This window comes from Felis catus, chromosome B2 (genome assembly GCF_018350175.1).
Source record: "Felis catus isolate Fca126 chromosome B2, F.catus_Fca126_mat1.0, whole genome shotgun sequence".
In the NCBI taxonomy this organism is placed as follows: Eukaryota; Metazoa; Chordata; class Mammalia; order Carnivora; family Felidae; genus Felis; species Felis catus.
Window position 1 is genome coordinate 52393774 of NC_058372.1, and position 27960 is coordinate 52421733.

Here is a 27960-nt window from a genome sequence, read left to right on the forward strand (position 1 = left end):
AGTACAATGCCAGCTAACTATATCCTTCGATTCAAAAATGGTCTCCTTCTCCACTTTGGAGAATGGGGAGAGGAGGTGCTATGTTCAAGATTCAGCAAGTGCTAAGCTGGCAAAGCCAAACAAACGTTACAGTGTTTGCCTGAGATGACTTTTGCATGGACCTACTTGAGGAACACAGTGCCCCCCCCATTCCTTTTATGTTTACATTAAAAAGACAAATCCTATATTAACAACAAATCCTATATTAGCCATGTGTTCACATGACTGTCATGTCAATAGACCTACACGTGTCTGTGTATGGGTCATGGGAACTGCACGTGAGAAATGGAGGAGAAAAGTAGAAAAGGGGGAGAAACAGGTTAAAAAGATTTTCAGGAATACCCCCACCCCCACCCCCACCCCCCCAGCTTGGGCTCTCCCTCAGCGCGGGCGGAGGCTGTGGGCTGCGGACTCAGTGCTGGAATGAGGAGTAATTGAGCCTGAGCCGAGCCCGAGGTAGCTGTCTCCTCCCGGTGTCATTGCTGCAGCCTCCAGTGCCGGGTCCCCAGTTCCTCAGCCGCCTCTCTTCAAAATCGTCTGCAAAGACAGCGAAGCCGCCGCAGAAGTTGCCGGGCACAAGACTCCGGAGGCATTGGCTCAGTAACTTTTCACGTCATTTTCTGCTCCGAAGCCCCTTCTCGCGTCTCCGCGCCGCCTTTCCCACCGCAAATCACAGGGCTCATGGGGCAGGGGAAGAGCGGCTTGCGGCACTGAGCGGAACCGGACTCGAGCCCGTGATGTCCGGTACCAAACTGGAGGACTCCCCCCCTTGTCGCAACTGGTCATCTGCTTCGGAGCTGAATGAAACTCAAGAGCCTTTTTTAAACCCCACCGACTATGACGACGAGGAATTCCTGCGGTACCTGTGGAGGGAATACCTACACCCGAAAGAATATGAGTGGGTCCTGATCGCCGGCTACATCATCGTGTTCGTGGTGGCTCTCATTGGGAACGTCCTGGGTGAGTCTCGTCCAGGGCAGCCCTCCAGAGGGCTGTCACGTCCCCTCCACCCCTGGCTGCAAAGGCTCAGGAGACCCCTCCCTCCCCTTGGGATGCAAACAAAGAGGTCGCTGCTCTCGGGGTGGGGTTTGGTTTTTAAAAAGAGAAAAAGAAAAAAAAAAAAAAAAGAAAAGAAAGAAAGAAAAAAAGTTTTCTGATTTTAGGAACCAGGACCCAGCCCTGGAGTCGTAATTCCTTTTTGCATCTGCAGGGAGAAGCAGGGAAGCGTGTTTCTTTTGCAAACACCTAGGTTACAAGCCCCAAGAGAGGGGCAGCGACTGGGTCTCAGGTGGATTTTGTTGAGTATGGGGAAATTAGTCATCCTTTTGTGTAACGTAGCCGGCTGTGTGGGGGCTTTCCGGAGAGGTGAAGCTGGCAAAATGCAAAGCTCTGCTCCTGAGGAGCAAGCTGTCTTTGGCCGTTGGAGTCACAAAGCATTTGTGAGCTAGGTAGAGTGCCCTTTGGCGCGGAGGCTTCGGCTCTGTCTAGAGGTGGTGATGAAAGGGCAGTGAGTGGAGACAGAGGCAAAACATAGAGATGCACTCACACGCTGAAGCTGAATTAAACAGAAACCCTGCCAGGAGCAAGCAAGAAGGAGGGGCATCTGAGAAAAGTACCAAAGAGATCGCATTCATCCACCTATCCATTCATTCATTCATCCACTCAACCTGTGTGTGTGTGTGTGTGTGTGTGTGTGTGTGTGTATGTATGTATATATATATATATATATATATATATATATATATATATTCCCCCCCCCCCCCCCAGAACATGCTTGTTGTCAGGCTTGGAAAAAAAAATGTAATTTTTTTTTTTCCCCTTCTGAGAGGAGATGGTGAGCTTAATGCTAAGCTCTATTTGCTCCTGTCTGGGTTCGTATGCAGACATAGATTTCCTCGTCCATTTCCCACCTTAGCGTAATTTCTGAATGTTGCAGGGGGAGGGCGGTGGGGTCGTGGGGGTGGGAGGTACAGTGCTGTATGAGACTGGTGGTGGAGTTTATTAGGGCAGCTGGGGAATCCACTTAAAGAAAAGGAGCTTTGGAAGGGAGGGACGACTTAACATAAATTGTGAATGGAAGGAGCATGTACCTTGATGAATGGAGAGTGGGAGGCGTTTCAAATGCAGAGGGCAGTGTGGAGGCAATCTGTGTTGAAAATGACAGGAGATGGGGGAGGCTACAAGATTGCTGCTCTTGATTTTCAGTTATAAAAAGGGAAGAAGACGGGGTGAGGTGAGATAGGTTGAGTGGCTTTGAAGTCCAAAGCAAAGAATTTGTAGCTGCAAGGGAGGATGATAAGGAACTTATCAGGCTTTTAGCATTAATCTGATTTTTACCTTCTCTCCCCAAGTGTGTCATTCTGGGTAGGAAGCATTCAAAGTAGTCTCTCATCAATTCAAAAGACAGAGTAGTTGCTAAGTATGTGGCTGAGAAGCATTCTGGAGAGAGTTGGTAAAATGTTATTTTTGAAGGGAGATAAGAATCCTCTGAAAACTTTGTAGTTGTTTTTTTTTAATGCTTACTGTGTTATTTTCAGGCTACTCTCCTTTTGTTGATTTTTAAAAAGGTAAACATGAGGGGAATCTTTGGGTGATGCAAATAAGGTGGATGAGGGTAAAAATACACACACTTGGGGTACTTTGCTATAAGGATAAGTCTGTTAATAATGATGCCTTTCTTGTTTCCCTTTTTGACATCCCTTCTTAGAGTTTACAGCTATTAAAACATCTGGCCACTAGCATAGAAACCTATCACTGTATTATGCCAATGCTTAATGAAAACTAAATAATCTGAATTGAACATCCATTGAGTACCTACCAGTATGCCAGACCTCTCTGCCTACATCCTCACTTAAACCTCAAAGTAACCCACATTTGACAGGAGGAGAAACAAGACTTAGAGAAATGAAATGGCTAATTAAAGAACACTATTCAGATTCAACTCCATTTCATCTGATCTCAGATCCAGAATTCTCCATTGATATTCCACTCTAGAGCTAGAAAGCATAGAGAGAATGAATTCTCTGCTCTTTGCTGTCTGCAAGCCTATTAAATGTACTTCCTGTTCTCTCTTGCATCTATGTCCACTGTTAATAAATTACCATGAAGGGTTAATGGCTCTGTCATTGTCTGAAGCAAAATCCTATCCAGAGAGGAATGTTATTGCATTGCAGTAAAAATTTGACCTGTTTTGCAGGAATAGCTGCAAATCATAACTAATTCCCTTCCTTAATATTTATTTCACACTTAATCTCTGTGATAAAATTTGTTTCCCTTTGCTGTTACTTCATTCTGACTTTACACAGGATGTTGATGCATAGTCTCCATATTCTAATTGCATAGTTTAGGAGTATAGGTTTGTTAGCCTGGAGAATGTTTTAGTTTCAAAAAGGAAACACCTCTACAGTAAGACTATGTGTTTCATAATACAAGGAAGAGAACACTGTCCACAGCCCCAAGTGCTGAAATGGCCAATTCCATTCAGCTTAAAAAGAAAATTTTACTCAGAGCATTAGGCTCTCAAGATACTAACAGCTATTTTCTTCAGGACTAAATAACACTGAAATCCTCTCTGGCTGAACGGAAACCCATTCTTTATGGACATATTCCCTGAAAGTTGACGAAGTTTGACATTTAAACAAATGATCAGTGTCATTACTCACAGACAACTTCCTGCTCTTTAATGTCACTGTCAAATTTGCAAAACGGATTAGATTGAGAATTACTTTTTTGCCCCTTTAGTGTAAGTAATTTTATGCATAGAGTGGCAGAACGAGGAATCACATTATTCATGTAAGATAAAGAGGTAACATTAGGCATGAAGGTGAAAGACCACAGTGTTGGCAGCAGATGTAATCCCTGACCCTTCGGGTCCATTCACCGTTTGCACTTTTATGTAACTGACTACTTGGAAAATCTCAACCTTGTTGAACTTACAAATATAATGTGATCAGTTAGAAGTCATTTCTCCCACACTGTCACTTTGTGAAGTGATGTAACAGGATATGCCCTAAGCAGAATGACAAATTCTTGATCATCTCTACCTCTTTTTCTTCTCTCCACAGCCCATCTCTTTCATTGTGTCCCTTCTCCCATATGTATCAGATATTTCTTCCCTATGATGGAAAGTAGTTTTCTGGAAAAAAAAATGCAACACAAGTCATTCAAACTAAGACAAAAGTTACTCTACATTCAATTTCATGAGTATATGCATTCTAATAAAAGACATGTGCATGTCTACTTATAGAATTTTAGGTCATAGGAAGAAAGGTAGGACAGAGTTCTTTTTGGAAGCAGTGTTTTTCCAGTATCTTCAAAATTATGCCATATATAACCTATTCCTAAGTATGTCTTGTACTATAGCCAAGTAGATGCATTCAATTATTTGACCAGTACATTTTGAGCAATGTTTTTAAAATTAATGTGTGATGAGGGGAGGGTTCTTAGGGACACTCAAAGTAATATAGTTGATGTTATACTTATTTCTTTTCTCTTGAGTTGAAACTGGGTGGAGTGATGGTGTCTGGTCAATTGAAACATTAAACATCTGGAGAAAATGAGCAAATCTCTGCCTCCCTTAATTTTGCATTCAAAGATATCATGATTTTTCACCTAGAATGTTTCTATCTTCCCTGTTGCTGTCTCCATGTGAAAGATGACGAGAACATTCAACACATGACATCATTCTAGCTGTGCTTCTTGCTTCTTGTGTGATCATTAGCAAGTTATTGAATTCTCTCTGTCTGTTTTTTCTAATCGAAAATTAAGGTTAATACTACCTGCCTTGTAGAAATTTATGAGAACATCACATATACAGGGGTATATACACACACACACGTGTGTGTGTGTGTGTGTGTGTGTGTTTTACCTGACATATAGTAGACAATAATGCCAATTTCTATCTCTTCATTCCCACTATTGAGATCTACCCCTGATGTAGTTTATAGCCATCCTCTGCTTACACAGCCAGTCTGTAGCTTACAGAGCTCTTTATGACCTCTGCTCTAGCCTTTTTATCATTCGAGAGGTTTCCTAAAAGCTATTAGTAAAATGGAGTTTGCACATGTTGTTCTCCTTTTCCATACCAGCTCCACCCACTCACCCTAACAGGTGTTTAGTGCGCTTATATTAACTACTTAACATTGCCTTCTCAACTCTCAGTGAAGGGCATTGCTAACTATTATGATAATTTTCTGTCTTTTAGTTTAAATTTGCTTGTATTGGGTCCCATTTAGTGAGGTATGGGTTGTAGTTGGGTTGTTTTGGTCTATTAATGTTTTCCATAGCATGTGTGTGTGCGTGCGTGCATGAGCGCGCATGTGCATGTGCGCGCACGCGCACACACACACACACACACACACACACAGAGGTAATATGTTGATTTAACTTAGTTGAAGCACAGTGCCTATTACAAAATTTACCCAGTAACAGTTAAGCTAATTTGGGTGGATAGATGGACGAATATCTGTAATGGGTTGCTTCTTACAGAGCTAATCATATGTCCCAGAGATGGAACTGGCAGAGTTACAAGTTCCCACTACTCTTAAGCCTAAGAAACATTTCTTTCCTGCTTCTCCTAATGCCCAGTTCACATTCATGGGTGTTTCTAAACCCACCCTTTCCTTCACAGGAGACAGAATAGGTTAGAGATAATACATTACTCATTTCTTCCAAGACCTGATAGAAGTCATGAATGATTCCTATAAAAGCTTATACTAGCCACTGAGCTTTAAACTTGTGTGTTTTTAGTTACAGAGTGTAAAATATGCTTATCTGAATATGAATTAGACAGATGCCTCCACACTTTTACTAAACTCATAACCACCTAGTTTTGTTGGGTAAAATAAATCATGTTTTTGATTTGAACAAAATCCCAGTGATGACTTTTTAAATGGCTATTTCATAGACAACAGCAACATTTATCATGTACAGAAATAATGAGATAACATGTGCTACTGATAATTTAAATGTAATGAATTCTTCCTATATTTGAAAAAAAATGAGGAAAATTAAATAATGAAAATACCCATTTTCAAAAGAGGTGAAATCTAACACTCAAATAAAAATAGAATATTCTAGTTTTTACAATTTTTATTGGTTTAATTAGGACATATATATTTTATATCTTTACACTAATTTTCATCATTTTATATTCTAGAATATATTTGCAAATCCTCATGTACTATGTTAGCAGCTATGTTAGCAGTTCAAAGTTCCTGAATTCTCATTCGGCTCCCCAGAGTATCCATTGCTTGTGTTATTTTATAGGTGAAAGAAGATTTTGCCATCTTTCTTCTTATAGCATTATGACATAGCCCACTCCCATAGGCATGCAGGTTCTGTTAAGTAGTGGCTCATTAATAGGAGTCAGTCAGTGACCTGTGTTGGGGGAAGCTGAGGATTCATCTCTAGTTCCCTTTCTCACTGCAAAGAAAAATGAAGAATATTTATTGAGTACTATATGCCAGGTTCTGAATACTAAGCTCCACAACAAATATATGTGTTTTATTGATGCCTCATAACAAACTTGTAAGGAGGAGATTAATAGCTTCACTTTACAAATGAGTAAAATGAAATTCAAAAGCTATTTTAACTTGTTCCAAAGTATATTCAGACAATAAGTGGCAGCACTAAGTTTCAAATCTGGATTGAGCAGGTCCCATGGCCCACCTGTTTTCCATTACTTCATCCTGTCTCCCTTACTTCTAATCCTGACTCAGAAACACAGACGAAAAAAGAGTGGAAATGATGCTTAGATGTGCCCTCTAGACGATTTACAGAGTTGTTCTGGCATGTTGCCATGCCATATCTCTGGTAGACTACAATTCTTCAGCTATGGGGATGAGCTCATTTGATAAGCTAATCAAGGTCAGGCTAGGGTTACTCTACAAGAGAAATTTTCAAAGTAAACTAGGTGATGACAAAAACACTTTTGCCTGTTCAGGGTGTGTGTGTGTGTGGGGGGGGGGGGTGATTCACTGGATAAATGTTAGATAATTGTGGCCAAGGATTATTTAGTTATTGGGTGTGCTGTCTTTAGACACACACACATTCGGTCTTAAGACAGAATCTAGATATTTAATGTGTCAAATAATCTAATTTTTTTTCTTTTTTGGTTTTCAAACCTACTCATGTATTTTATTTTTTCTTTTTCTGATATAACTGTTACTTTTTTAAAAATCATACATTTCTACTGATTTAACTGAATAGGTCAATCTTTATGTCAAATAATGATGTTCCTAGAGCATAATGGTGTTATATATGTCCAAAGAACATTGCCCTTCACACCAGGCATGAAATGACCTTTAAACACAGACAATAGAACACTTGGAGATGCTACTGGATAAGACACATGAAATATATGTCCAGTGTTGAATTGCTGACTCTTGGGGCTGCTTTTATTCATTTTACTTTTGTTCTCAATGAGATGTTATCTTTTAACCAAGTAAATGGATATAGGATATATATTTTAAATAGCATGAAGTTTGTTTCCAACAGAATATGTATTTTATTCTTAAAAATATTTTGAGATTATCATCACTGAGCTTTTTCTAGTAATGTTCTTTAAATATATAATATATATGAACAATGTTTAACAATTATATAGTATTTTACTCTTCAGAAGACATTGTTACATTTATATATTGTCTGATTTATTCTCCACAACATTATGAGGTATGTCTTATTTAGTGGATCAAGTACTTGAAGTGAATTATAATTACTTTAAAAGAAAAGTTTGCATACATGGAAATATCAAGGGGTTATGTGTCAGCTTGGGAAAAGCTTGCCAGTCTTGTATTCCAAGATCCCAGGATAAGACATGCTAACTAACTTTGTCTGGCTTTTAGCTATGATGTCTTTAATATCTGATTTTGTCAGTTTTCTGAATAAAGATTAGCCAAATTCATGAGCCTGGCAAAAAGAAAGAAAGGAAAGAATTCCTGTGTTTTGATTTAAAATAAGAACTTAAATTTACAAACCTTAGAATCTTTGAAGTCCTTTGAATCATCATAGTCTCTTTCAATAGTCATATATACAGAAAGAGCTTTATTGGTTGGAATAGCTAGGCTATGCCAAAGTAGCAAATAAACCCTGGATTTTCATTGGGTTATTGTCACAGAAGTTTATTTATTGTTTGTTTAGCATTTAATATGGATGGGAGCGTCTGTTTCATACAATGACTCCTGGTTGAGGGGTCCTTCATGTTTCATGCACCACTTTGACATGTGGCCTCCGTTGTGACCAGCCTCTAAAATGGTTCCCAATGTTCCCCCATCAACTGATCAACTACAACCCTGTGTAGCTCCCTTTCACACTGTGCAAGAATTGATCTGGGTGACCAACAACATACAGCAGAAGTGATTGTATATCACTTTGAATATTATAAAAGGTTGCAGCTCCTGCCTTGAGTTCCCATTCTCTCTCATTCTTGTATATTTTGCACCCTGGAGAAAATAAGCTGCCTTGTTATAAGCAACCCACATGGTGGGAAATTAAAATATCCATACAAAAACTGTACGGTAAATATGCCCTGCAAACAACCACATGAACTTGGAGACAAATCCTTCAGCCAGAGTCTGAGATAACATAATAGCATCCTCCCCCAATCCCCTAGCTTGACCAAAACTTACTGACATACTCTGAGACAGATCTCACTAAACTCTTCATAGACCCTTTAGAGGCTGTGAGATAATAAAATTACCTTGTTTAAAATTTTTCAATTCATGTATGAGTTATTAGGTGGCATATAAAGTATCTAGCACCCTCATGGTAGGAGAAGAGTGAATTGGAAAAATATATTGGCTCTAAACTACCTTTGCCTAATGTCAACACATGTCAGTTATGCCTTATGATCATTTGGCCAAAACCAATCAAATTTTGTCAACCTAACTCCAACTAGTACTGGAAAGGGTAAAGGAACACTGTCTCTGTTACAGAAACCATGCAATGGTTAAAAATATATTTAATGCACATAGACTGAGAATAAGAAAAATTAGAGGAATCAAATACCTATTGGCATAAGCCTAAGAGAAGCTGATAGGTATATCCATTTCATATTGTGGATCTCTGCCAGTGGAAATAACACAATATTGGGAGACTTTGTGCCAATTACTGTGCTAAGAATCTAGGGTACAAAGGTAATAGAAACCAAGGAACTTACACTTCAGCTAAAGACAGACCTATTAACAGATAATCTCAATATAATGTGACAAGTGCTTGATAGATGGGTTACAGGATACAGTGGAAGCATACAAGAAGGACGCTTAGTTCCATTTGGGGGATTACAGAAAGATTCAGGAGGAGATGTCACCCACACTGAGTATTAATGCATGAATTCAAGTTGCACAGGTGAAGAAAATTGGGTAAGGATGTTCTAAGCAGAGGAAACAACACGAGCAAAATCAAAGAGGCGTGAAATAGCATGGGCTATGAAAAGAATGCTAAGTAATTGAGTAACTCCAGTGTAAGTGCAGATGAGGAGAGTCTAGGGATAAAGCTGAACAGTCGATGGGGATTGTGTACCATACTGAAGATCTCAGCTAGTTTTGACACCACAGTTTAGAGGGAGCCCTTTGAAGATTTAAGGAGAGCACCATCTTAGTTGGCGTTTTTCATCAGAGTGTTGCAGGGATAATGTAAAGAATAAAACCAAAGGGGGAAATATTTGTGAAGGTTTTCACAGTGGGATTTCTGTCCTTTTTGTGTCTCATTTAATGAAGCTTCCTTTAATGAAAACAAAAATTGATAATAAAAGACGTGATCAATATTTTCTAGATAATTACTTCTAGGTGACTAGAAATGCCACTTTCAAGATCATGTTCCAAAACATTACAGCTTCTGTCTTGAGTTCCCATTCTCTCTCTTATTCTTGGATTTCTTGCTGTTATGTTGCATAAGGAAAGAAAAGGGAAAAGGAGAGAGTGAGAAACGAAGAAACAAATAAAGGGAAAAGGAAGAAGACTAAAATATAGCAACTGTTGCTATGTTTGCTTTGTAGAATATTTCAATTTGAGAAGTATTTCTCTTTAAAATAATTTTCATGTCTTTTCTGAAATCAGTACTTATGATTCTTTTTTTTTGTACCTTATGACTCTTACATGCCATAGCTCTATTAGCATTTTCCAGTATTCTGTATAGCTTTTCACTAAAATAATGTTTGTAATAACTTATTTTTGAGATTTTGGTTGGTTGCTGTACTCCTAGCTATCCATCTTTTTGGACTTTAAATCATGTTTTGACCTCACACTGAGGTCAAAAGATAAAAAATTAGGAACATAATGAAAATGTTTTATATTTTCCAACTAAAGCCTCCAAGTTTTACTCTAAGTTAGTTGCAACTTTCTTAAGATGTTCATTTGAAATTTTATCTTAAATGGGAGTTTTTGTCATTCAAATAATCAAAGATGATAATACACTGACCCCAGGGGAGCCCTTAGGGAATTACAGGGAATATTTCTCCACAAGTTGACATGGTAACACTTCAAAATTTTTAAAACTGTGGTTAGTTTAAAACCTTTTATTTGCTATTCCTAGCTCCACAATGGGAATACGGCAGTGATTATAAATTATAATATCCTTTCCTAGATTTTCAGTGAGTTTTTATTACTACTCAGTGACTATATAAGATGAATTTATAAAACACATGGGTTACAACCATGTGGGGCTTTGATTTTATCATTACATTGCTAGAAATGGGGTCAGAAAGCCATTGTCTATAATAATTTATTTTATTAATTTAGAATGAATTTAATGAGTCATCCACTTTGGTAGAGAACCATGTTCCTCATAAATATCATTTTGAAGCCAATTTGTCTTTCTTAAAATGTTCAGATTGTGCTAATCTTTCAGAGACAGAAGTAGAGAGATATGGTTAAGTGCTTATGAAACAGTTTTGTCATTGGGTGAAACTAAGAAAATTTTTGGTTATAAAAGAACAGCTAAAAATCTAGTCTCTCTGATGAAAATACTTACTATAAAAGTTTCCCAGTCTTAGAAAGCTCAAAAAAAAAATACATTAACAAATTTCACCAGCTGGTGCAGGAAAAAAAGACTTCATAATTATTGGAACATTTTATGTACTTGGGCTTGATTTATATTTTAGACATAGGAAAGCCTAGAAAGACCTTGTTCTTTGAAGTCATCAGAGATGGTGATGGTGACTCATAGATTCCTGAAAGTAAATAACAGTACCTAGTATATGAATCTATGTGTGTTTTTTTTCCCCCAGACATAATGAATTTTGCAACTGGTCACTGACAGGAAGCAAAACTATCTCAGTGGAAAAGGGGAAAATAAGAATTTAAGAACTTAAAAATACATAAAAATTAAAAAAAAACACATAAATCAAAAATAAAAACACTTGTATATACACACACAGGTATTTGCATTATATGACTAATATGATTTCAATACACCCTAGTTTTTTCATGCAGGATTAAGAAGCTACCTTTGAAATGTGAAGAATTCTAAAAACTTTGTATAAGGCCTTTACTTTGACAAAGTTAAGAGATACTTTCAACTACCCCATGAGTAATTGAACTGGCCTTTAGGGAAGCAAAAAGAATAAATACACAGACATGAGTAAGTCCTTGAATGAACATTCATGTAAGAAGGAATATCCCTTGGGTGATTGATCATTGTAGCATAATTTCTTTTCCTTGAACTGATTCAGGTTATTCTTGCTTTAGAGTCTTCACAATTTCCAGCCCCCTATGACCCTCTCACAGCTGGCTCCTGCTAAGTTCACCTGTCACATCTTCAGAGAAGCCTGTAAGAATGCCCATTCTATATCACTCTGAATCCCTCTTCATATTATGATACTGTCCCCTTTTATTTTTGTCATAGAATTTACTACTATTTGAAATTATAGTGTTGGTTTGTCAATTTTTCCATTGTCTCCCTCAAGTAACATCCAAGTTCCATGAGAGTATTTTCTTTTTTTTTTTCTTTTTTTTTTTTTGCAAGTACATGATCAGTTTCTAGAACAGTGCCAAGCATATGATTTTTGGCTACCAATTAAAGTATTAGATTTCTATCAGGAGAAACACTTTACATATAAGTGTATATATGCTTTGTAAATTAAACATTGCAGGTTTTAATTTATTTTAGATAAAATTAAAATTAAAAACCTTAATAATTTGAGTTTTCAAATATCTTAAGGAGCATACACATTAAAATAAATATATAATTATGAAATTAATGATTATGAGAGACCAGTGATAAAATTTCTCTCCAACACTGGACTCACCTTGATATCACAATGAAACTATTTTGCTCTTCCCATGAAAAGCAAATGAGATTTACAAACTGTGGCAGGTTTGTTCATTTTTTCTCAAGGTAGTTGTATCAAGATCCTTCCAAATAACATGCTATATTTCTGTGATAACTGAGAAGAACTTGTAATATACAAAATCCTTACTTAAGCTGTGTTTGTTTCAAAGTAACTTTTAGTTATTTTTATATTTAATGAAAGTCTAAGGAAACATTTGACCATTTGCACCCCAGATGAAGTAAGAGAGCTGTGACTGAATGTTATCTTGATTCCATATTTTCTGCTATTAAAAGGACCAAACATATCCCCATCTGAGCCCAGGATACTTGGGAAATGCCCATGAGGTTTCAGGTTTAGGAATCCTTTGTCATTCTCTTCCATTGCCAGTGACTTATGCCAATTCTGGTACACTCTCCTGTCCAGACAATTTAAAAAAAAAACAACAATTTATAGTTTTAGGTGGAGTGCAAAAACATTGTTGGGAATAGCTGGGTAGTTCTAGATATTTCATTTAATAGGGGAGTAAGGGCAACAATAAACCCTTTGGACCAACTTCAGTCTTCAGTTTCCTGAACTAGCCATCAAATTACACATTGTAAAAGATCGAAGTTCAGTCTTGCCCAAAGTTGGGAGGTATTGCTCTTCTAGCAAACCCTTGACCTTTTGAACTGACTTTATTAATATTTCTCATGAATGAAGTGAATTGCAGTAGAATTTACATTTTAGGCTTTTTGGAATTGTCATATTGCCCTAGTTATATAACTCTTCAACAAAATATTTGCTATCCATTCTCTTAGTTAATCCTATAACAACCTGTGTGATACGGTTACTATTTGCTCCTATTTCCCAGACAGTGAAATTTAGTATTAGAGAGCTATCATGTTAGTTGTTTGAATAGCTTTATGTATTATCGCTTGGCTTGCCCACTTCTGAACAGCAGGTAAATACAAATCTTTTCTCTATTTCTATTCCTCCTTTTATAGCACAGCTCTTCCAGTATGCATACCAAGTTGAAGATATGTGCATAATATAAGGAAAATGAAAATTCTCATGTACATTATTTTGTAAAGTCAACTGAAGTTTCAATGTCTAATCAGCACTGCCTTAGTGATCTATAACTCGTTGTCAGTACCTGGCCACAGACACTAGAGGGGAAGAAGAGCAATAGCAAGTCAAGCTTGGCATAGATTTTCTCTCCTGGTAAATAGGAGTTCATTTAGCCTCTCTAAGTGCTGAGTCACCATCGGCAACAATGGCAGTATCTACAGACTGTTAGTTTGAAGTCACGCAAATACATCTTTATGATCCAAATGGAGGTAAAAGCAGCATAGAAAATCAGTGGTCTCAGCCCAACTATAGCTGCAAAAGTTACATACACCAAAAAATAAAGCCGCCTAAGCCAACACACTGGTTTTCTAAGGCTTATCTAATTTGAAGCTATTTCCTTTTCTTATTTCATTCAGCAAATATTTATTGAACATCCACAACGTGTAATCTGTTCTATTACATTCTGTGGAGGAAATACAGAAGTGAATGAGGTATGGTCCTTACCTACAAGGAATTCCTAATCTTGTAGGAAAGACTAACATGTAAGCAATAGACTATAATATGAGTGTTACTGAAGAGGCATATGTTAAATGTTAGAACGCAGAAAATAAAAGTTGGATCTTACTTGGGATAGGAGGTACACCTTCACTGAGGAGGTAGCATTTGAGGTATTTTTGACATGTGAGCATAATTTAGAAAATTCCAAAGGATGAAAAGGAAGTTGGGGCACCTGGGTGGCTCAGTCGGTTGAGTGTCCGACTTCAGCTCAGGTCATGGTCTCACAGCTCGTGAGTTCGAGTCCTGTGTCGGGCTCTGTGCTAACAAATAGCTCAGAGCCTGGAGCCTGCTTCAGATTCTGTATCTCTGTCTCTCTCTCCATCTCCTGCTCATTCTCTGCCTCTCTCTGTCTCTCAAAAATAAATAAATGTTAAAAAAAATTTAAAAAAAAGAAAGTACACCTAAGTTGATGATGTAGTAAGAGTAAATTTATGATTGCTTATAGATATATAAATAGCTGCGCTGAAATGTCCTTCAGGGAATTCCATTAAAACACAGGGTTTCATGAACTTTTCTGGGTGGTTTCAAAAAATAGAAACTTTAAGTAATCTCCTTTGATGCTTTGCATTACTTACATGGTCTTCTTTATTTGGTAGGTATCTGCCACAGTCTTACCTGCAGTGTTATATCACGCTGAATTAGATTTAAAAGTGTGAAAGCTCCAAAGTTATTTGAAAATGAGTTCTAATATGTCAGAGCTTCCTGAAGGAAAACTAACCTGGGGCAATGGTAAGAATGGGTTGAAGATATGAAAGACCAGATACTGGGAAGATAGAAGTCTGTTGAGACTTTTCAGGAAAGTGGTTATGAGGGTAAAACCAAGGCAGTAGAATTGAATATGGGAGAAGAAGGAAACAAATCTGAAAGACATTTTGGAGATAGAAATTAGCAACTCATCAGATGCAGAGGTTGATAGGAACAAAAAAGAATCTTCTGATTAATAGAAGTTTTTAGTTAAAGAAAGTACAGTGATTGGGGCACCTGGATGACTCAGTCAGTTAAGCATCTGACTTACGCTCAGGTCACAATCTCACGGTTTGTGGGTTCGAGCCCTACCTTGGGCTCTCTGATGACACCTCATAGCCTGGAGTCTGCTTTGGATTCTGTGTCTCCCTCTCTATCTACCCCTCCCCCCACTTGCATTCTGTCTCTCACTCTCTTTATCTCAAAAATAAATAAATATTTTTAAAAAGTACACTGATTATCCTATTTGTCTTTTTCTTAACATAGAATATGTGGAAAGAAATTCAAGTGTCTTTAGTGAGAGGACATGATGAATTTGACAAAGGCAGGTCTGAGTTTGAATTGCTAGAGGAGTATTCACGAATAGCTGTTCAATAGGAAGTAGGGCTTCCTCCCCCACATGCCATTCACAATTAGTTTACTACTCTGAGTGATGTTTTTCTTTGTGCTATGCAAGCAATGTATACAGTTTATGTGAGAATTTCTTAGACAATGTCTTCTGGAATAATAAAAGTAATAATATGCTTTTAATAAAATATGATTTTAAATAAATGCTTTTAAAAATAATAGTATGGTTTTAATAAAAGCATACACAGAATATAAACTTCTCAAAGGGTACATTGAGTGATAAGACCTTTTTTGCAATACTAGTTAAATTCACTGGTTCAAAAAATATTTATTGTGTGCCTATCGCAACAAAGAAAATAGACAAAGCTGCTTCTCTTAGGAAACTTACATTCTAGTGGTGATATTTAGGGTATATATTGATAATAAAATCAACAGGATTTGCTGAGGGATTGCATATGAGAGTGAGTGAAAGAGAGGAGTCAACATTTTCATATCACGATGAAGGATGGTACTATTTATTGAGATATGGAACCCTAGGGGAAGGGGCAGTTTTGAAGCAGGGAAGGAGAATCAAAAGTTTGGTGCCACACATTCTAAGTTTGAGGTAATAAAGCTAGGTATATGATGAGCACTTGAATATGAAGTCAGGAGGTTAAGTAAGTCAAGCCAGGTGAGATAAACCTGAGATTTATAACCAATATAAGTTTTTATGCCCATATCTTTTTACATATTCCCCATAGATATGAAAGACTATGGAAGGAACTGCATTAGGGAATAAAAAAAATATGTTTTACAGATTATTTTACTCTTGGCTTCCTCTTATTTGAAATCATCACAGCTGTGTTTTCTTAAATCTTGAAAAGGATCACTTTGAATCATGTATCAAAAAACAAAGCCAACAAACAAAAATGGGTACATGGTAAAAATTTTTTATTTTAAAATCTGTGTCTGACTTATTAAGTCAGAATTTCAGGGGGTGGAGACTCTAGAATCTACATTTTAAATAGGATTCCAGTACACTGAATATGAGAATCCTTGCCATGGAAAAAGTGAAGGTAAGCTTCCTATTATTTGAGGCCTCCTATTTTTGGAAGCCAACTCGAAAGCCAGGTGCATATACAGTTGACATAAATATCTCTATAAAGAGATATCAGAGGCGAGAAGATTAAAAGACCTGCTTTGAAATGAGATTAAGCAGAAAGACAAGAAAATGTAGCTTGGTGGCCAATAAGAGGAATTAGAGGAGAAAAAGGAAGGGTTAAATGTGCCAGAGACTTCCAAATTCTGTCAGTGAAAACTTTGAAATCGTAGGGGTGAAAAACATTTCCCTTCCCCCCTTTTAAGTTCTTCAGATGTTCTAATAATTAATTTCACATAAAACAGATTAATAAGAGAAAAGCAAATTTAACTTCTTATGTATGAGAGCCCCAAATATACGTGACCCAAGGGCATGTTGGGCAATTGAGGCTTGTATGCTGTCCTGAACTAAGGAATGGGATAGAGGCCTGGGGCTTCACAGGGGAAGAGGGTGAGTCACAGGGCAATAAGAAGAACAGATGTTTGGAAATTAGATGTTTGTGCTGCCATACAGATAGGCCTTTCAAATAAAAATTTATCTCTGGTCATAGATCTCTTTCTGAGCCTAGCCCCCTATCCAAATTCTTTTAAGTAGTTAAGGAAGAGGTAAAAAGTTTTTACGAGTCTTCTGTGTCTTGATTGTCTTTAGCTCAAAAGAATCCACATGCTAGTAGTAGCCACATATTTGGGGCCACATATTCTGCTCCTCCTCAAAGTGATATTTAGTAATGTAACATTTTAAGCAGAGATATTAGTGGGTACATTGGCTTAATTTATTATTATAGTAGTTAGTATGCAATTTTTGTTATACAGCTTTTCCAAAAAAGAACATATCAGAAATCTGGCATGTTGAGCAGAATTCACTACATATAGAATTAGTAATGCAAAGTTCTGGAAAATATCTAAAGAAAGAATTAGTAATGCAAATTCTTTTTTGTAGTTTCTAATTTATGATTTTCTATATGAAGTCATTGCTTCAGGATTAAAATGAAATTTTTTTTCTCCTGCTGTGTGTCCCTTGAATCATTAAACAAAATCCTCACAAATATTGTTAAATATAAGAAAGGTAGTTAATCAATTATGTCATGGAAAGAACTGGAGGGTTGCTATGAGAATAAAAGGTGTTTGACCATGCAAATGCATTCAACAAACTGGCTCTGATTTAGATCTAGTGGTGCTGATTTTTAAATAATAAATACCAGGAATTGCTGGTCACTGAATAGATACTAGGATTATGTGAAATTCTAAAATCATCAAAAACATTTTGGCAGTAATATCAAAGATATGGAAATACTGGATGGATATGGATTAAGTCAAGGAAGAAAAACTCCCCTCCAAGGACTTGTCCATACGGTGGTTTTAGAAATACAGTTTTTCACTGAGATATCCTTAATCATCTGAATGGAGACAACGAGTAAACCTAAGACTCTAGCAAGCTCTTTGTATCCATTGTAGCCAGATGCTTCCTACCTTTTCCTACAATATTCTAGAGTTTATAGAGATCCCACCTCCAAAGAATAGGTGTCACAAATATTGGAAAAAATTTATAAGACTTGAGACATATTTGGCTATAGTAGGTTAGAAAAGAGACATTTTTTTTGCACTATAATAATTCAGATTTGGAATATGTAAGTCTAATTTTTTTCATGTAATTGTGTATATATTATATATATATACATAAAAACTTGTGTACGCTAATATGTATTTTGAAGCGTTATTGATGTCATTAGTTGCAGATAATTTGATTCTCCCTTATATTCAGGTCAAGTAACTCAATTTTAGAGCTTCCACTTTCATTTCAAGAAAATATTTTGGATCTTTTTAAAAAAAAACTATCTTGACTTTATCAAAGAAGGAGAAGGAGAAGCAGAAGAAGCAGAAACAGAAGCAGAAGAAGAAAAAAACAGATAAAAAGAGAAAATTTTCTGCAACTGGGTTCCAAGTTATTATTTTGTGGTTACTTAGAGTATTGATAAGATAAGTACAGATTGATAGAACATCTTAAATTCATTCTTTAAAAAATCTAGTTGTCCTCCTCTTTTGTAGGTAATCTCTAAGTATTATATATTCATCTATATACCCTGAATATAACACAGGAACAGGATATATGTTTTAGTATTAAGCTCATTTTTCTATTTAGAATTAAGTGCTAAAAGTTCTATTTTTAGCATTGTGTGAATATAAGAGAATATAATCTGTGCCCGTATTTAAAAAGTGAAGAATTTACTGAAGGCTTCTGGGTAATGATTGCAAGTTCATAAGGGCTAATTCCTTTGGAAGGTCATGGACTACCATTTTCTCAAAAGAAAATGTCAGTATCCTACAGCCTGGATACCCATGTTCTCCAGAGATCTAATCTGGGTGGTATGCTACTGTTGAAAGAGTTTAATTAAATCTGAATAACGAGAGAATATTCATTCATTTGGTCATGAAATAATTATTGAGCATCTGTTTGTTACCATTCTCCTTGACACTAGAAGGAAGAAAAATAAAAAAAAAATACTATTATTTTCCTCAGAGTTAATGGTCTCCTAGAAAGGACAGAAATGCAGTATATTACATAAAAACACAATGTGTTATGTCCTATTAAAGAGATATGAATAATGTACTGAAATATAGAAGCATATGCATAAAATTAACTTAATGGATAGGAAGGAAACAGTAACAGAAGATGGGGCATCAAGAAGTAAATAGCGGAATGACAAAAGATGAAGCAAAAAGTGCTATAGAGAGACAACACAAACAAGCAAACCTCTAGCAACCTTTAGCTTTTAGTGTCCTCAAAAACACCCTTGTCCTTGAGAATTTTTTAAATTAGTTTATTTAAATTCAAGTTAGTTAACATGCAGTGTAGTATTGGTTTCAGGAGTAGAACCCAGTGATTCATCACTTACATATAACACCAGGTGCTCATCCCAACAAGTGCCCTCCTTAAGACCCATCACCTATTTAGCCCATCACTCCCCACCTCTCCTCCAGCAACCCCCAGTTCTCTGTATTTACGAGTCTCATATGGTTTACCTCTCTATCTGGTTTTATCTTATTTTCCCTTCCCTTCCCCTATGTTCATCTGTTGTGTTTCTTAAATTCCATAAATCACGAATAAGTGAAATCATATGGTATTGATCTTTCTCTGACTTTTTTATTTACCATAATACCTTTCAGTTCCATCCATTTTGTGGCAAATGGCAAGATTTCATTGATTTTGGAGAATTTTTTCCCCTTCCACCCCAAGTGGTATATCCCGGGATTTAATTACCTCTCAGGCAAACCACAGACTATGGAGGAATTCACACTGCCCCTATCCTATCTTCCTGTTTACCCATGAGACTTGATCCAAGGATCAGTGTCTCCAAATTTCTCAAACTATGACTAAAATGAAATAGTTTGGTTGTTTTATTATAACTTTTTTAAAACTTGTTTTTTTTTTTTAAATAAGTCATTCAGAGTTAGTATCACTAATGTTATCAATGTAGGCCTGCAGTAGTACAAAGGTAATTCCTTTAATGGATACATTAATGCCATTTGTTTTCTGACTTTTGCATGTCCTTTCCTTCTCTATTGCTATCTTAGTATGGGTTCTCAGCTTGTTATCACATCAGCAATGGAACATAAGTGAGTGCAACATCTCAAATTGATTGTCTGCCCCTGTAACACTGGTAAAGTTTTACTTTTTTCATAACAAAATTTAAAATAGTGTCATAAAATTTTTATTTTATTTTCTAAATTCCCTTTGTTTTTCATGGTCATAGAGAGATGAGCTAAAAGGACAATATCTCCTATGTTTGTTATTAGTAACTTAACATTAGTAAAGGGAAGTAAAATCTCACAAATCTTAAAATGGGTGTCTCTATAGCTAGCTTAAATGAATAGATTTTCCTTCTTTGCAGTAACTTTAGGAATCACATGACGTTATTGGAGACATTTGCCATTTGCAAGTTCATTTAATTGAAATTCGAGTAGGAAAAATATGTTGCTAAGTTTTAAGTCACTCCGTGACTTCTCTTTAAAATCAAATAATGCTTTATATTTGAACAATAATAGTAAAAGAAGTAGAACTTGTTTTAAACATGTACTTTTATATCCTAATGCATTCTGTTTGAAAAATAATGAGTATGTCATGTGAAGACCCTACTCATGTAGTGGAATTTTGAAAATTATTCAATATATAATTAAATAGGGACGTTCATTTTCAAGTTTCAAATTATAAAATATATCTGCGATGATAACTCTACTATCAACACTATAAATCTTAAAATATTAATATTAGAATCTAATTTTATAATAACCACGTTGAACAAAGTCAGAAATAAACTTGAGATTTACTTTGGGAGATTCTGTTCTGTTCAACTTCATAATATTCAGTTTCTGAAAGTTTGGTATTTAATTATGTGTCTGTGTCACTGAGTGGGCTGAAATGTGACTTTTGGGACACCAAAACAATGAGATATTAATGACAGTTCTTTATCATTGAATCTGGGTCCTTTTTAATGAAAGAGACATTGCTCTCTTGAATTTCTATAAAACTAAAAATTTTATTGCATTTAATGAAAATGTAATCATCTGTGAAGACAAAATTAGATTAAAAACAAACATGGAGTGATTCATGTGAAATATTTTAAAATTTAATAATGCAGAGACACGTTGTTTCTAGCAGTCTTGTTTTCCAGTAAAATTATCACCAAAAGCACTGTGAAAATGGTAAGTTTGAAGTCATTAACTTTCAGAATAAATGGAAGGAAAAGAAAAGAATGAATGAAGAAGATACCCAGTAACAATATAGAACAGAAAGGGTAAATGAAGAGAAAACAAAAAATCAATAGGATATTGACTAAAAAAAAAAAAAAACAGAAACATCACAATATAAAACACCTCAGGGAGGGAAACACACACACACACACACACACACACACACACACACACACACACACACAGAAAATGAAAGGGAAAACATACCAAAATGACTTGAAGACTAGCTTAAAACTTTTAAAATGTATTTAGGTAAAGATATCATAGAAAAATGTATCAAGTTGTTCTAGGTACCTAATGAAGATGAAACAAGAGGAAATCCCTTAAATTAAAATCAGAGAGAATGAAAGTAGTGGAAATAGGCATAGAAAGAATATTGAAGTTAAAAAAGGAACACAGTCCTATGTATCTCAACAATGCCTAAAATGGCAAAATTTTTAAATTTACCATATCATAGGGATCTGTAATAGATAGCTGCTTTTTGTCTTCACAATAACCACATTTGCCCTTTATTGACATATCAATATTACTCCTTCCTTTCAGAAACTGTCCTTCTTCTGTTTCATGTAAATGTGGTGGGGAGAGGGAAGAAACTGTCAAAGTACTACCCTGCCCTCAAGATCAGAGAAGTAATGGGCTAATCATTTCTCATCCCCCAACTACAGTGCTTCGCAAAGAATGATAATTTGATCCAAATGGAAACAGAATTTGTCTGTTGGACTTTGCATGTCACTTATGAGAGATAAATGAACTTTTTTTTACCTAAGATTTTGCTACTTGGGATGATTAGACCTAGAGATGCCTAAGATCTTCCCTTTTGCCACATAGAAAAAAAAATTATCTACAGTTGGAGAGTTAGGCTATCTTCCAGGGATAGAGACCAGGAAATGGAGAGAACCCTAATGATGTTGTTGGAATTCCTAGAACTAGTGAGACCACTCCTTCCCAGGTATATGAGTTTCATTTTGTTTATATTCATTAGAATTGGATAATCAGGACTGGAAAGTACTGATTAAAACAGGAACCAACCTGCATTATATTAGTAAGTGAGAAGGAAGAAGGAGAGAGAAAATGAAAGTAAAAGGAGAAAAAAAAGGAAAAAATGGAGAAGGAAGGTGAGAAGCTGTGATGGCCTTTATTCTCTGACAGTTTATACTCCTCAGAGATTGTTCTTCTCTGAGTTTGTGTACAAGGATGAAAATGATACATGTGCTTGTAGCCTGGGTAGTCCTCCAAGGAGTCCTGACTGTGTCAAGGAGTATGTTGTTTCTTCAGGAACCTCAAATCTGCCTTTAAACCTAACCATACTGTAACATTAACAATTAATCTGAACCTTCCTGTATACCTATCTGTACCCTAGTGTTAACAATCCTACCTCTAAGTGTAACCTAGCATTAAACCCCAAACTAATGCTGATTCTGATTATAGCCATAACCCCATCCTAACTGTAACCCCAAAACCACCTGTAAAATTAAACCCAACCTTATGTCTAAAGCTAAACCTGAAAATAACCACAAATCTACCGCTGTACCCAGTCATAAAACTGGCCCCAACCATATCTCTTACCCAAACCCTAACATCACCCCCATACCTATCTCTTACCACTAACCATAACCCTCATATTAACCCCAAACCTACCTAACACAAGCTCTAACCCTAACTACAATCTTGACCCCAAACTTACCTTTGATTCTAGTTATAACTCAAACTCCAACCTTAGTTATTGGCTCAAAGAACTGTAAAATCCAGGATTGCATTTCACAGCTACCTGGATTCAGAGGTCCCAATGCTGCCATCAGGAACTGGTCTGTCTCCAACTCCAGACTCTTCTCTCTTCTCTTTGGCTTCATTTCCACGTTCCCCGTGACAAGATGGCTGCCAACAACTCCAGTCCCATAACATAGTAGGATCAACTCCAGTGGAAAAGTCTTCCTCTTCTTCTGGTTGCTCAAGCCTAAATCCCAGGATTGGTTTAGACAGAACCTAGTTGACTTTACTTGGGTCAAGGTGCAATCCTTAATTAATGAAGACTAAGTTGAAATGATGCTGTGATTGGCCAGCTCTAAATCACATGTCCACTTCCAGAGATAGGAACAGAGAGAAGCAATGCCACTGGATCCAGTTAGTTAGAGAGGGAGGAGTGTGAGGGGTTCCCCCAAAAGAAAAATCAAGTCACTGTTCATAGGAGAAGGGGAAATGGATACTGGATAGCAAAAAGCATGAATGTCCAATACAAATTTTGAGAAAAAATTTCCCTTCATTATCATTCAGCCTAACTTTCTAGTTTTAGGAATGAGGATATTGTATGTTTTACCTTTTTTTTTTTTTTTTAATGCAACATGCCACAAAGTTAGGGATGGATCAGCATCTTCCAAATGTAAAGACTGCTAACTAAAGATTTTTAGAAAGGGAAACATTGAATACATTCAGGAATGTGAACCTTCTATCTTGGGCAACACGGATGTTTGCTAGGAAAAACTGATTGATGACTTTGTTTTGTTTCTAGCTCTTGAATACTAGTTATGATTTTAAGTCTGTAAAGCTATCTCCTTTTTGTCCTAATATATCTACGCTGAGTACACATATCCAAATTAATATATTCAATTGATTTTTCTAATAATATATTGCATCTTAAAAAAGGCAATGGGAAGAAAATACAAAATGCAGTTATGCATTTAAGGATAATAGTGTTAAATGCCTCTTATGTGCAGTTTAAAATAATTACATTTGTCTTATTTTGGAAAAAAAAATTAGCGGGAGCATGTAATTTGGCTATAATTTAAACTATGAAAAAAACATTCAGAATAATTGATGATGTGGGAAAAACATTAAAATTTCAGGTTTCTCCCATTTGTGTGGATGAAGTCAAAAATTCATAAGTCAGTCAAAAATCTAAAACCATCAAAATGTTATTCACTGCATACTCTCAATGTGTTCAGGACTTGAATGAATACATTTAAAAAATCTACATTCTGAGCCATGAATGTGAATGAGTACAGCATAAGAGTTAAGGTTGGTCTTAGGTACCTGGTAAACATGGGCTCTGGCACTTACTGCTACAGGTGAGCATTTCCATCCATCTGATTTTTCCACCTGGAAGAGCCACTTTGATTGCAGCAATCAAGATGAAAATGCATATAATTTAAGATAGTTTTGTAAAAAATTTTAGCTTAATCTAGGTGTTCTTTTACTATTTATTCCTCTCTATTTAAGACGTCTTTTTCCCTAATTTTACTGTATATGTTTTTTATGCTTGTTTATTTTCTTGTTTTTTAAAAAAATTAGTGATTTTGAAAGCAGGTCTCACAAGCTTAATTCTACAATGGTTATTTTTAAGTCTATCAATCGTTGAATTAGTAAAGCCATTCACTGCTTCCTCTCCTTCTTCCCTGCTTATAATTTTTCATGATTCCGTATACTTCTTTATGATTTCCTTGATCCTGTTCTCAAAATTAAAATCTACAGAATAATTTGTGATTTTTGCCATTCATGACTAGACATGAAGTACAATTTTGATTCTTCTTGTCTGCAATTACAGGCTTACTATATCTTATACAATATTATTTTATATTCCATAAGTCTTATTTTATGCAGTAGTTTTCAGTTTCTTTTATGTATGTATTTTCATTTTTTTTAATACTTATTTTCAAGAGAGAGAGAGAGAGACAAAGTGCAAGCTGGGGAGAGGCAGAGACAAAGGGAGACACAGAATCTGAAGCAGACTCCAGGCTCTGAGCTGTCAGCACAGAGCCTGACACGGGGCTCAAACTCACGAACCGTGAGATCATGAGCTGAGTCAAAGTGTACAGTTAACCAACTGAGCCACCCAAGCACTCCTAGTTTCTTTTAAATTCTGTATACATTTTTATAAATTATTTGTTATTCTATGATATAATTGGTTTCAATATTCAGGTTTAGTTATTCATACTTTGTTTTTCCAGTGTTGATGTCTTGATTTTAATATTTGTATCAGTTTTATGAATCCAAATTCTCCTTTCCCTGCAGAGTATAATTTCACTAGCTTTGCAGATGAACATAAAAAATTGATCAGGCATAAAGTTTTAAAATCTAATTGTATATACATTTTTCCAAAGGTCTTTGCATGTTAGTTCTGTGAGGAAATAATTTTAGTCAAGTCCTAATCATTTTTCTTTTTGAGATGTAATATGTTTTCTTCCCTCCCTGGTAACCACTCATATCTGAAATCATAGGGACATATTTCATCTGATTTCATTTTTATAATTAGAAAGCGTATGTATTATTTCATATATTCTATATGTTTATTCTTGAATTTTCTTCAATAGTATATCCAATTCTTAAACTGTTTATCTGTTCTATTTATTATCTTGTCTTATATAGGTTTTGTTTTTCTTTTGAATTTTGGGATGTTTCTTTGCACCGTGTTGGTTCTAGTTTCTAGTACCTCTTGCTTTTGAAGTCTTCCACTGAATTTCAAATTTCATTGCACTATTTTATTTTTAATTCATCTACATTTTGTTCAACCTATTTGTGAGCCCTTTCTCTTCTTCCAAAGAGGCCACCGTACTTTTCCATTTTGGGAAAAATTCAAGCAAAATGTTTCTCAAGATTTTCTTCTGCTTCTTGGAATAACTCTTAACTAAGCTCTGATTTTGGTCTTCAGTCCATCTTTACTCATGTACTCCCCCCTGCCCCCACATACACCCTTGTCATTCATTTTTAATTTTGAGGAGTGATATCCAATTCCCCCCAGTGGTGAGTTCCAGAGGAGTGCTATCTCCCCTTCCTGCCCACTTGAGTGCTGGCAGCTCTTCTTTCTCAGATTCAATCTATAGTGTCAAGTTTATTAACACAGTAACCATCTAAATCTAGGCAATACATAATGCCGATTTGGGGGGGATAGTATTGAAATTTTTTCTCTACAGTCTATGACATATTCTAACTCAAGTAATTAGTTATAGTTTTTAACTCTTGAAATAAATTTGAGCCTAAAAGATAAAAGAGATTAAATCACCCAGCAAACATTGATTCTACTTTACTCTTCTTTGCTCTATACCTATTTGCAATTTTTTACTTCCGTAAATAAGATTCCTATCTTCCTTCTGCTTGCTTACATGCTGTGTGTTTGCATGGACATAGAAAGAGTTGAGCTGATGACAGGAGCAATTAAGGTAGATGTTTGGTGAGTTTTCCCAAATTTTAGAGGATGACCATCTTCATTTCCTTCTTGGTCATTGAAGCTCCTTGTATATTGGAATTAGATGCAGGCAGAACAGCCCTATCAGACTTTCTCTGTCTTCCTTGGTGTCATTTGTTCTTTGTTTCTGCTTAGGTCATACTAGTAATTATGGAAACCCTGAACAGAAAACTAGAAAGGTGCATCAAAATACACATACGTTCATTTCTAAAACACATATGTGTGAAATTCTAAAAGTAAATTTCAGTGACACAGTTCTAATTTACAATGGAAAAAATGAGATGATTTTTTGGTGCATTTCTAAATACATTTTTTAATTATAGATATAATTCATAAATTATCCTTTTTCTTTTTTAGCTGCACTGATTTATTAGTAGCAAGGAAAAAGCCACACAAAACTAATTTTTCAAGAGAATAAATAAACCCATATACAGCACATACACTGTTTAGGCAGAATTTACATAAGTCTAAGAGTTACATTTCACCTTCTACCTAACAAGAATTTAAGTTAATATCCTATACCTTGGGAAAATTTTGGGTAGAACCTAGGGTTTGCAGACTATTTAGATCCACATACCACAAACACATTTTTTAGCAAGTATTAAAAAATTAAGCTAGAAACGCCTACTAACATCTGCTTATATTGTTCAAATTTACGATATGATTACTGTTTCCATTGATTTCAAAATGTTTCTTGACTACATATCTAAATAATAAATTTATTCAAGAAGCAATTTTAAGAATCAAATATTAGAAAATAACTTGAAATAAAACAAGATTAAAAAAGTAATTGAATGTCCCTGCAATTACAACAGGGGTGAGTTCAAGGTTATATGAAAGCCCATAGGCACTCATATTTGGAAAGAAGAGTAAACTTTTCAAATCAAATAACATATTAATTAAATTTTAAAGAAAAGCTTTGATAATCTGGATACTTTTCTTTTTCATTTCTATGTTTGCTTTTAGGCAAGAAATGATAGCTACTAGATACTTAGATTGGTTTCTTTTCTTTCTACCATTGATTCTTGCTAATTCTTTTTTGCCTTTTCACAAAATTAAATATCACTGGAAATAGTTATTGAATATTCATAAGTAAGATACCTCTTTTTTGTGGAGGTGATAGACCTCATTAAAGGAACAATCAATCTGAATCCTAGACTTCATGATCTTTGCCTTATATATGTCTAACTTTGGGAGCTGATCCATCTTCCTAGACTGACTTTTTCTTTGGATTATGGCCCTGTCAAAAACATGGCGAGGAAATATAGTATGGGAGGCAACATCCCTATACACACACAAACATCAAAGTTGCTTAAAATATATTTGAATTTCTTTAAAATGTGAAAACAACTGGTTTAGAAGGAATAGTTACCTTTTATTATTCAGAATTCTCCAGGTTTTAGTGGTATGTCAAAATCAGAACCAGGAGGGGCACCTGGGTGGCTCAGTCACTTGAGCATCTGACTTTGGTTCAGGTCATGATCTCACCGTCTGTGAGTTTGAGCCCCACATAGGGCTCTGTGCCAACAACTCAGAGCCTGGATCCTGTTTCAGTTTCTGTGTCTACCCCTTCTCTTTCTTCCCCTCCCCTGCTCATGCTCTGTCTCTCTTGCTCTCAAAAATAAATAAAACATAAAATTTTTTTTAAAAAATCAGAACTAGGAAAGCAACATAATTAGATCAAGGTATGCTAAACCCTCCTCTAAAATCGTCTCTATAAATAGGGGTGCCT

General features: G+C 35.8%; 1 protein-coding gene across 2 annotated transcripts in view; it reads left to right on the forward strand.

The window, feature by feature from the left end:
- Positions 1 to 436: 436 nt before the first annotated feature.
- Positions 437 to 27960, forward strand: part of HCRTR2 (hypocretin receptor 2) — a 113070-nt gene continuing 85546 nt past the window's right edge. The window contains exon 1 of one of the 2 annotated variants that reach the window (XM_019830741.2): positions 437 to 999. In XM_019830741.2, coding sequence (XP_019686300.2) covers positions 777 to 999 — 223 coding nt within the window. In that variant the 5' untranslated portion in view covers positions 437 to 776. The remainder of the gene's footprint in view (positions 1000 to 27960) is intronic. The other variant, XM_003986250.5, reaches the window with a different exon arrangement.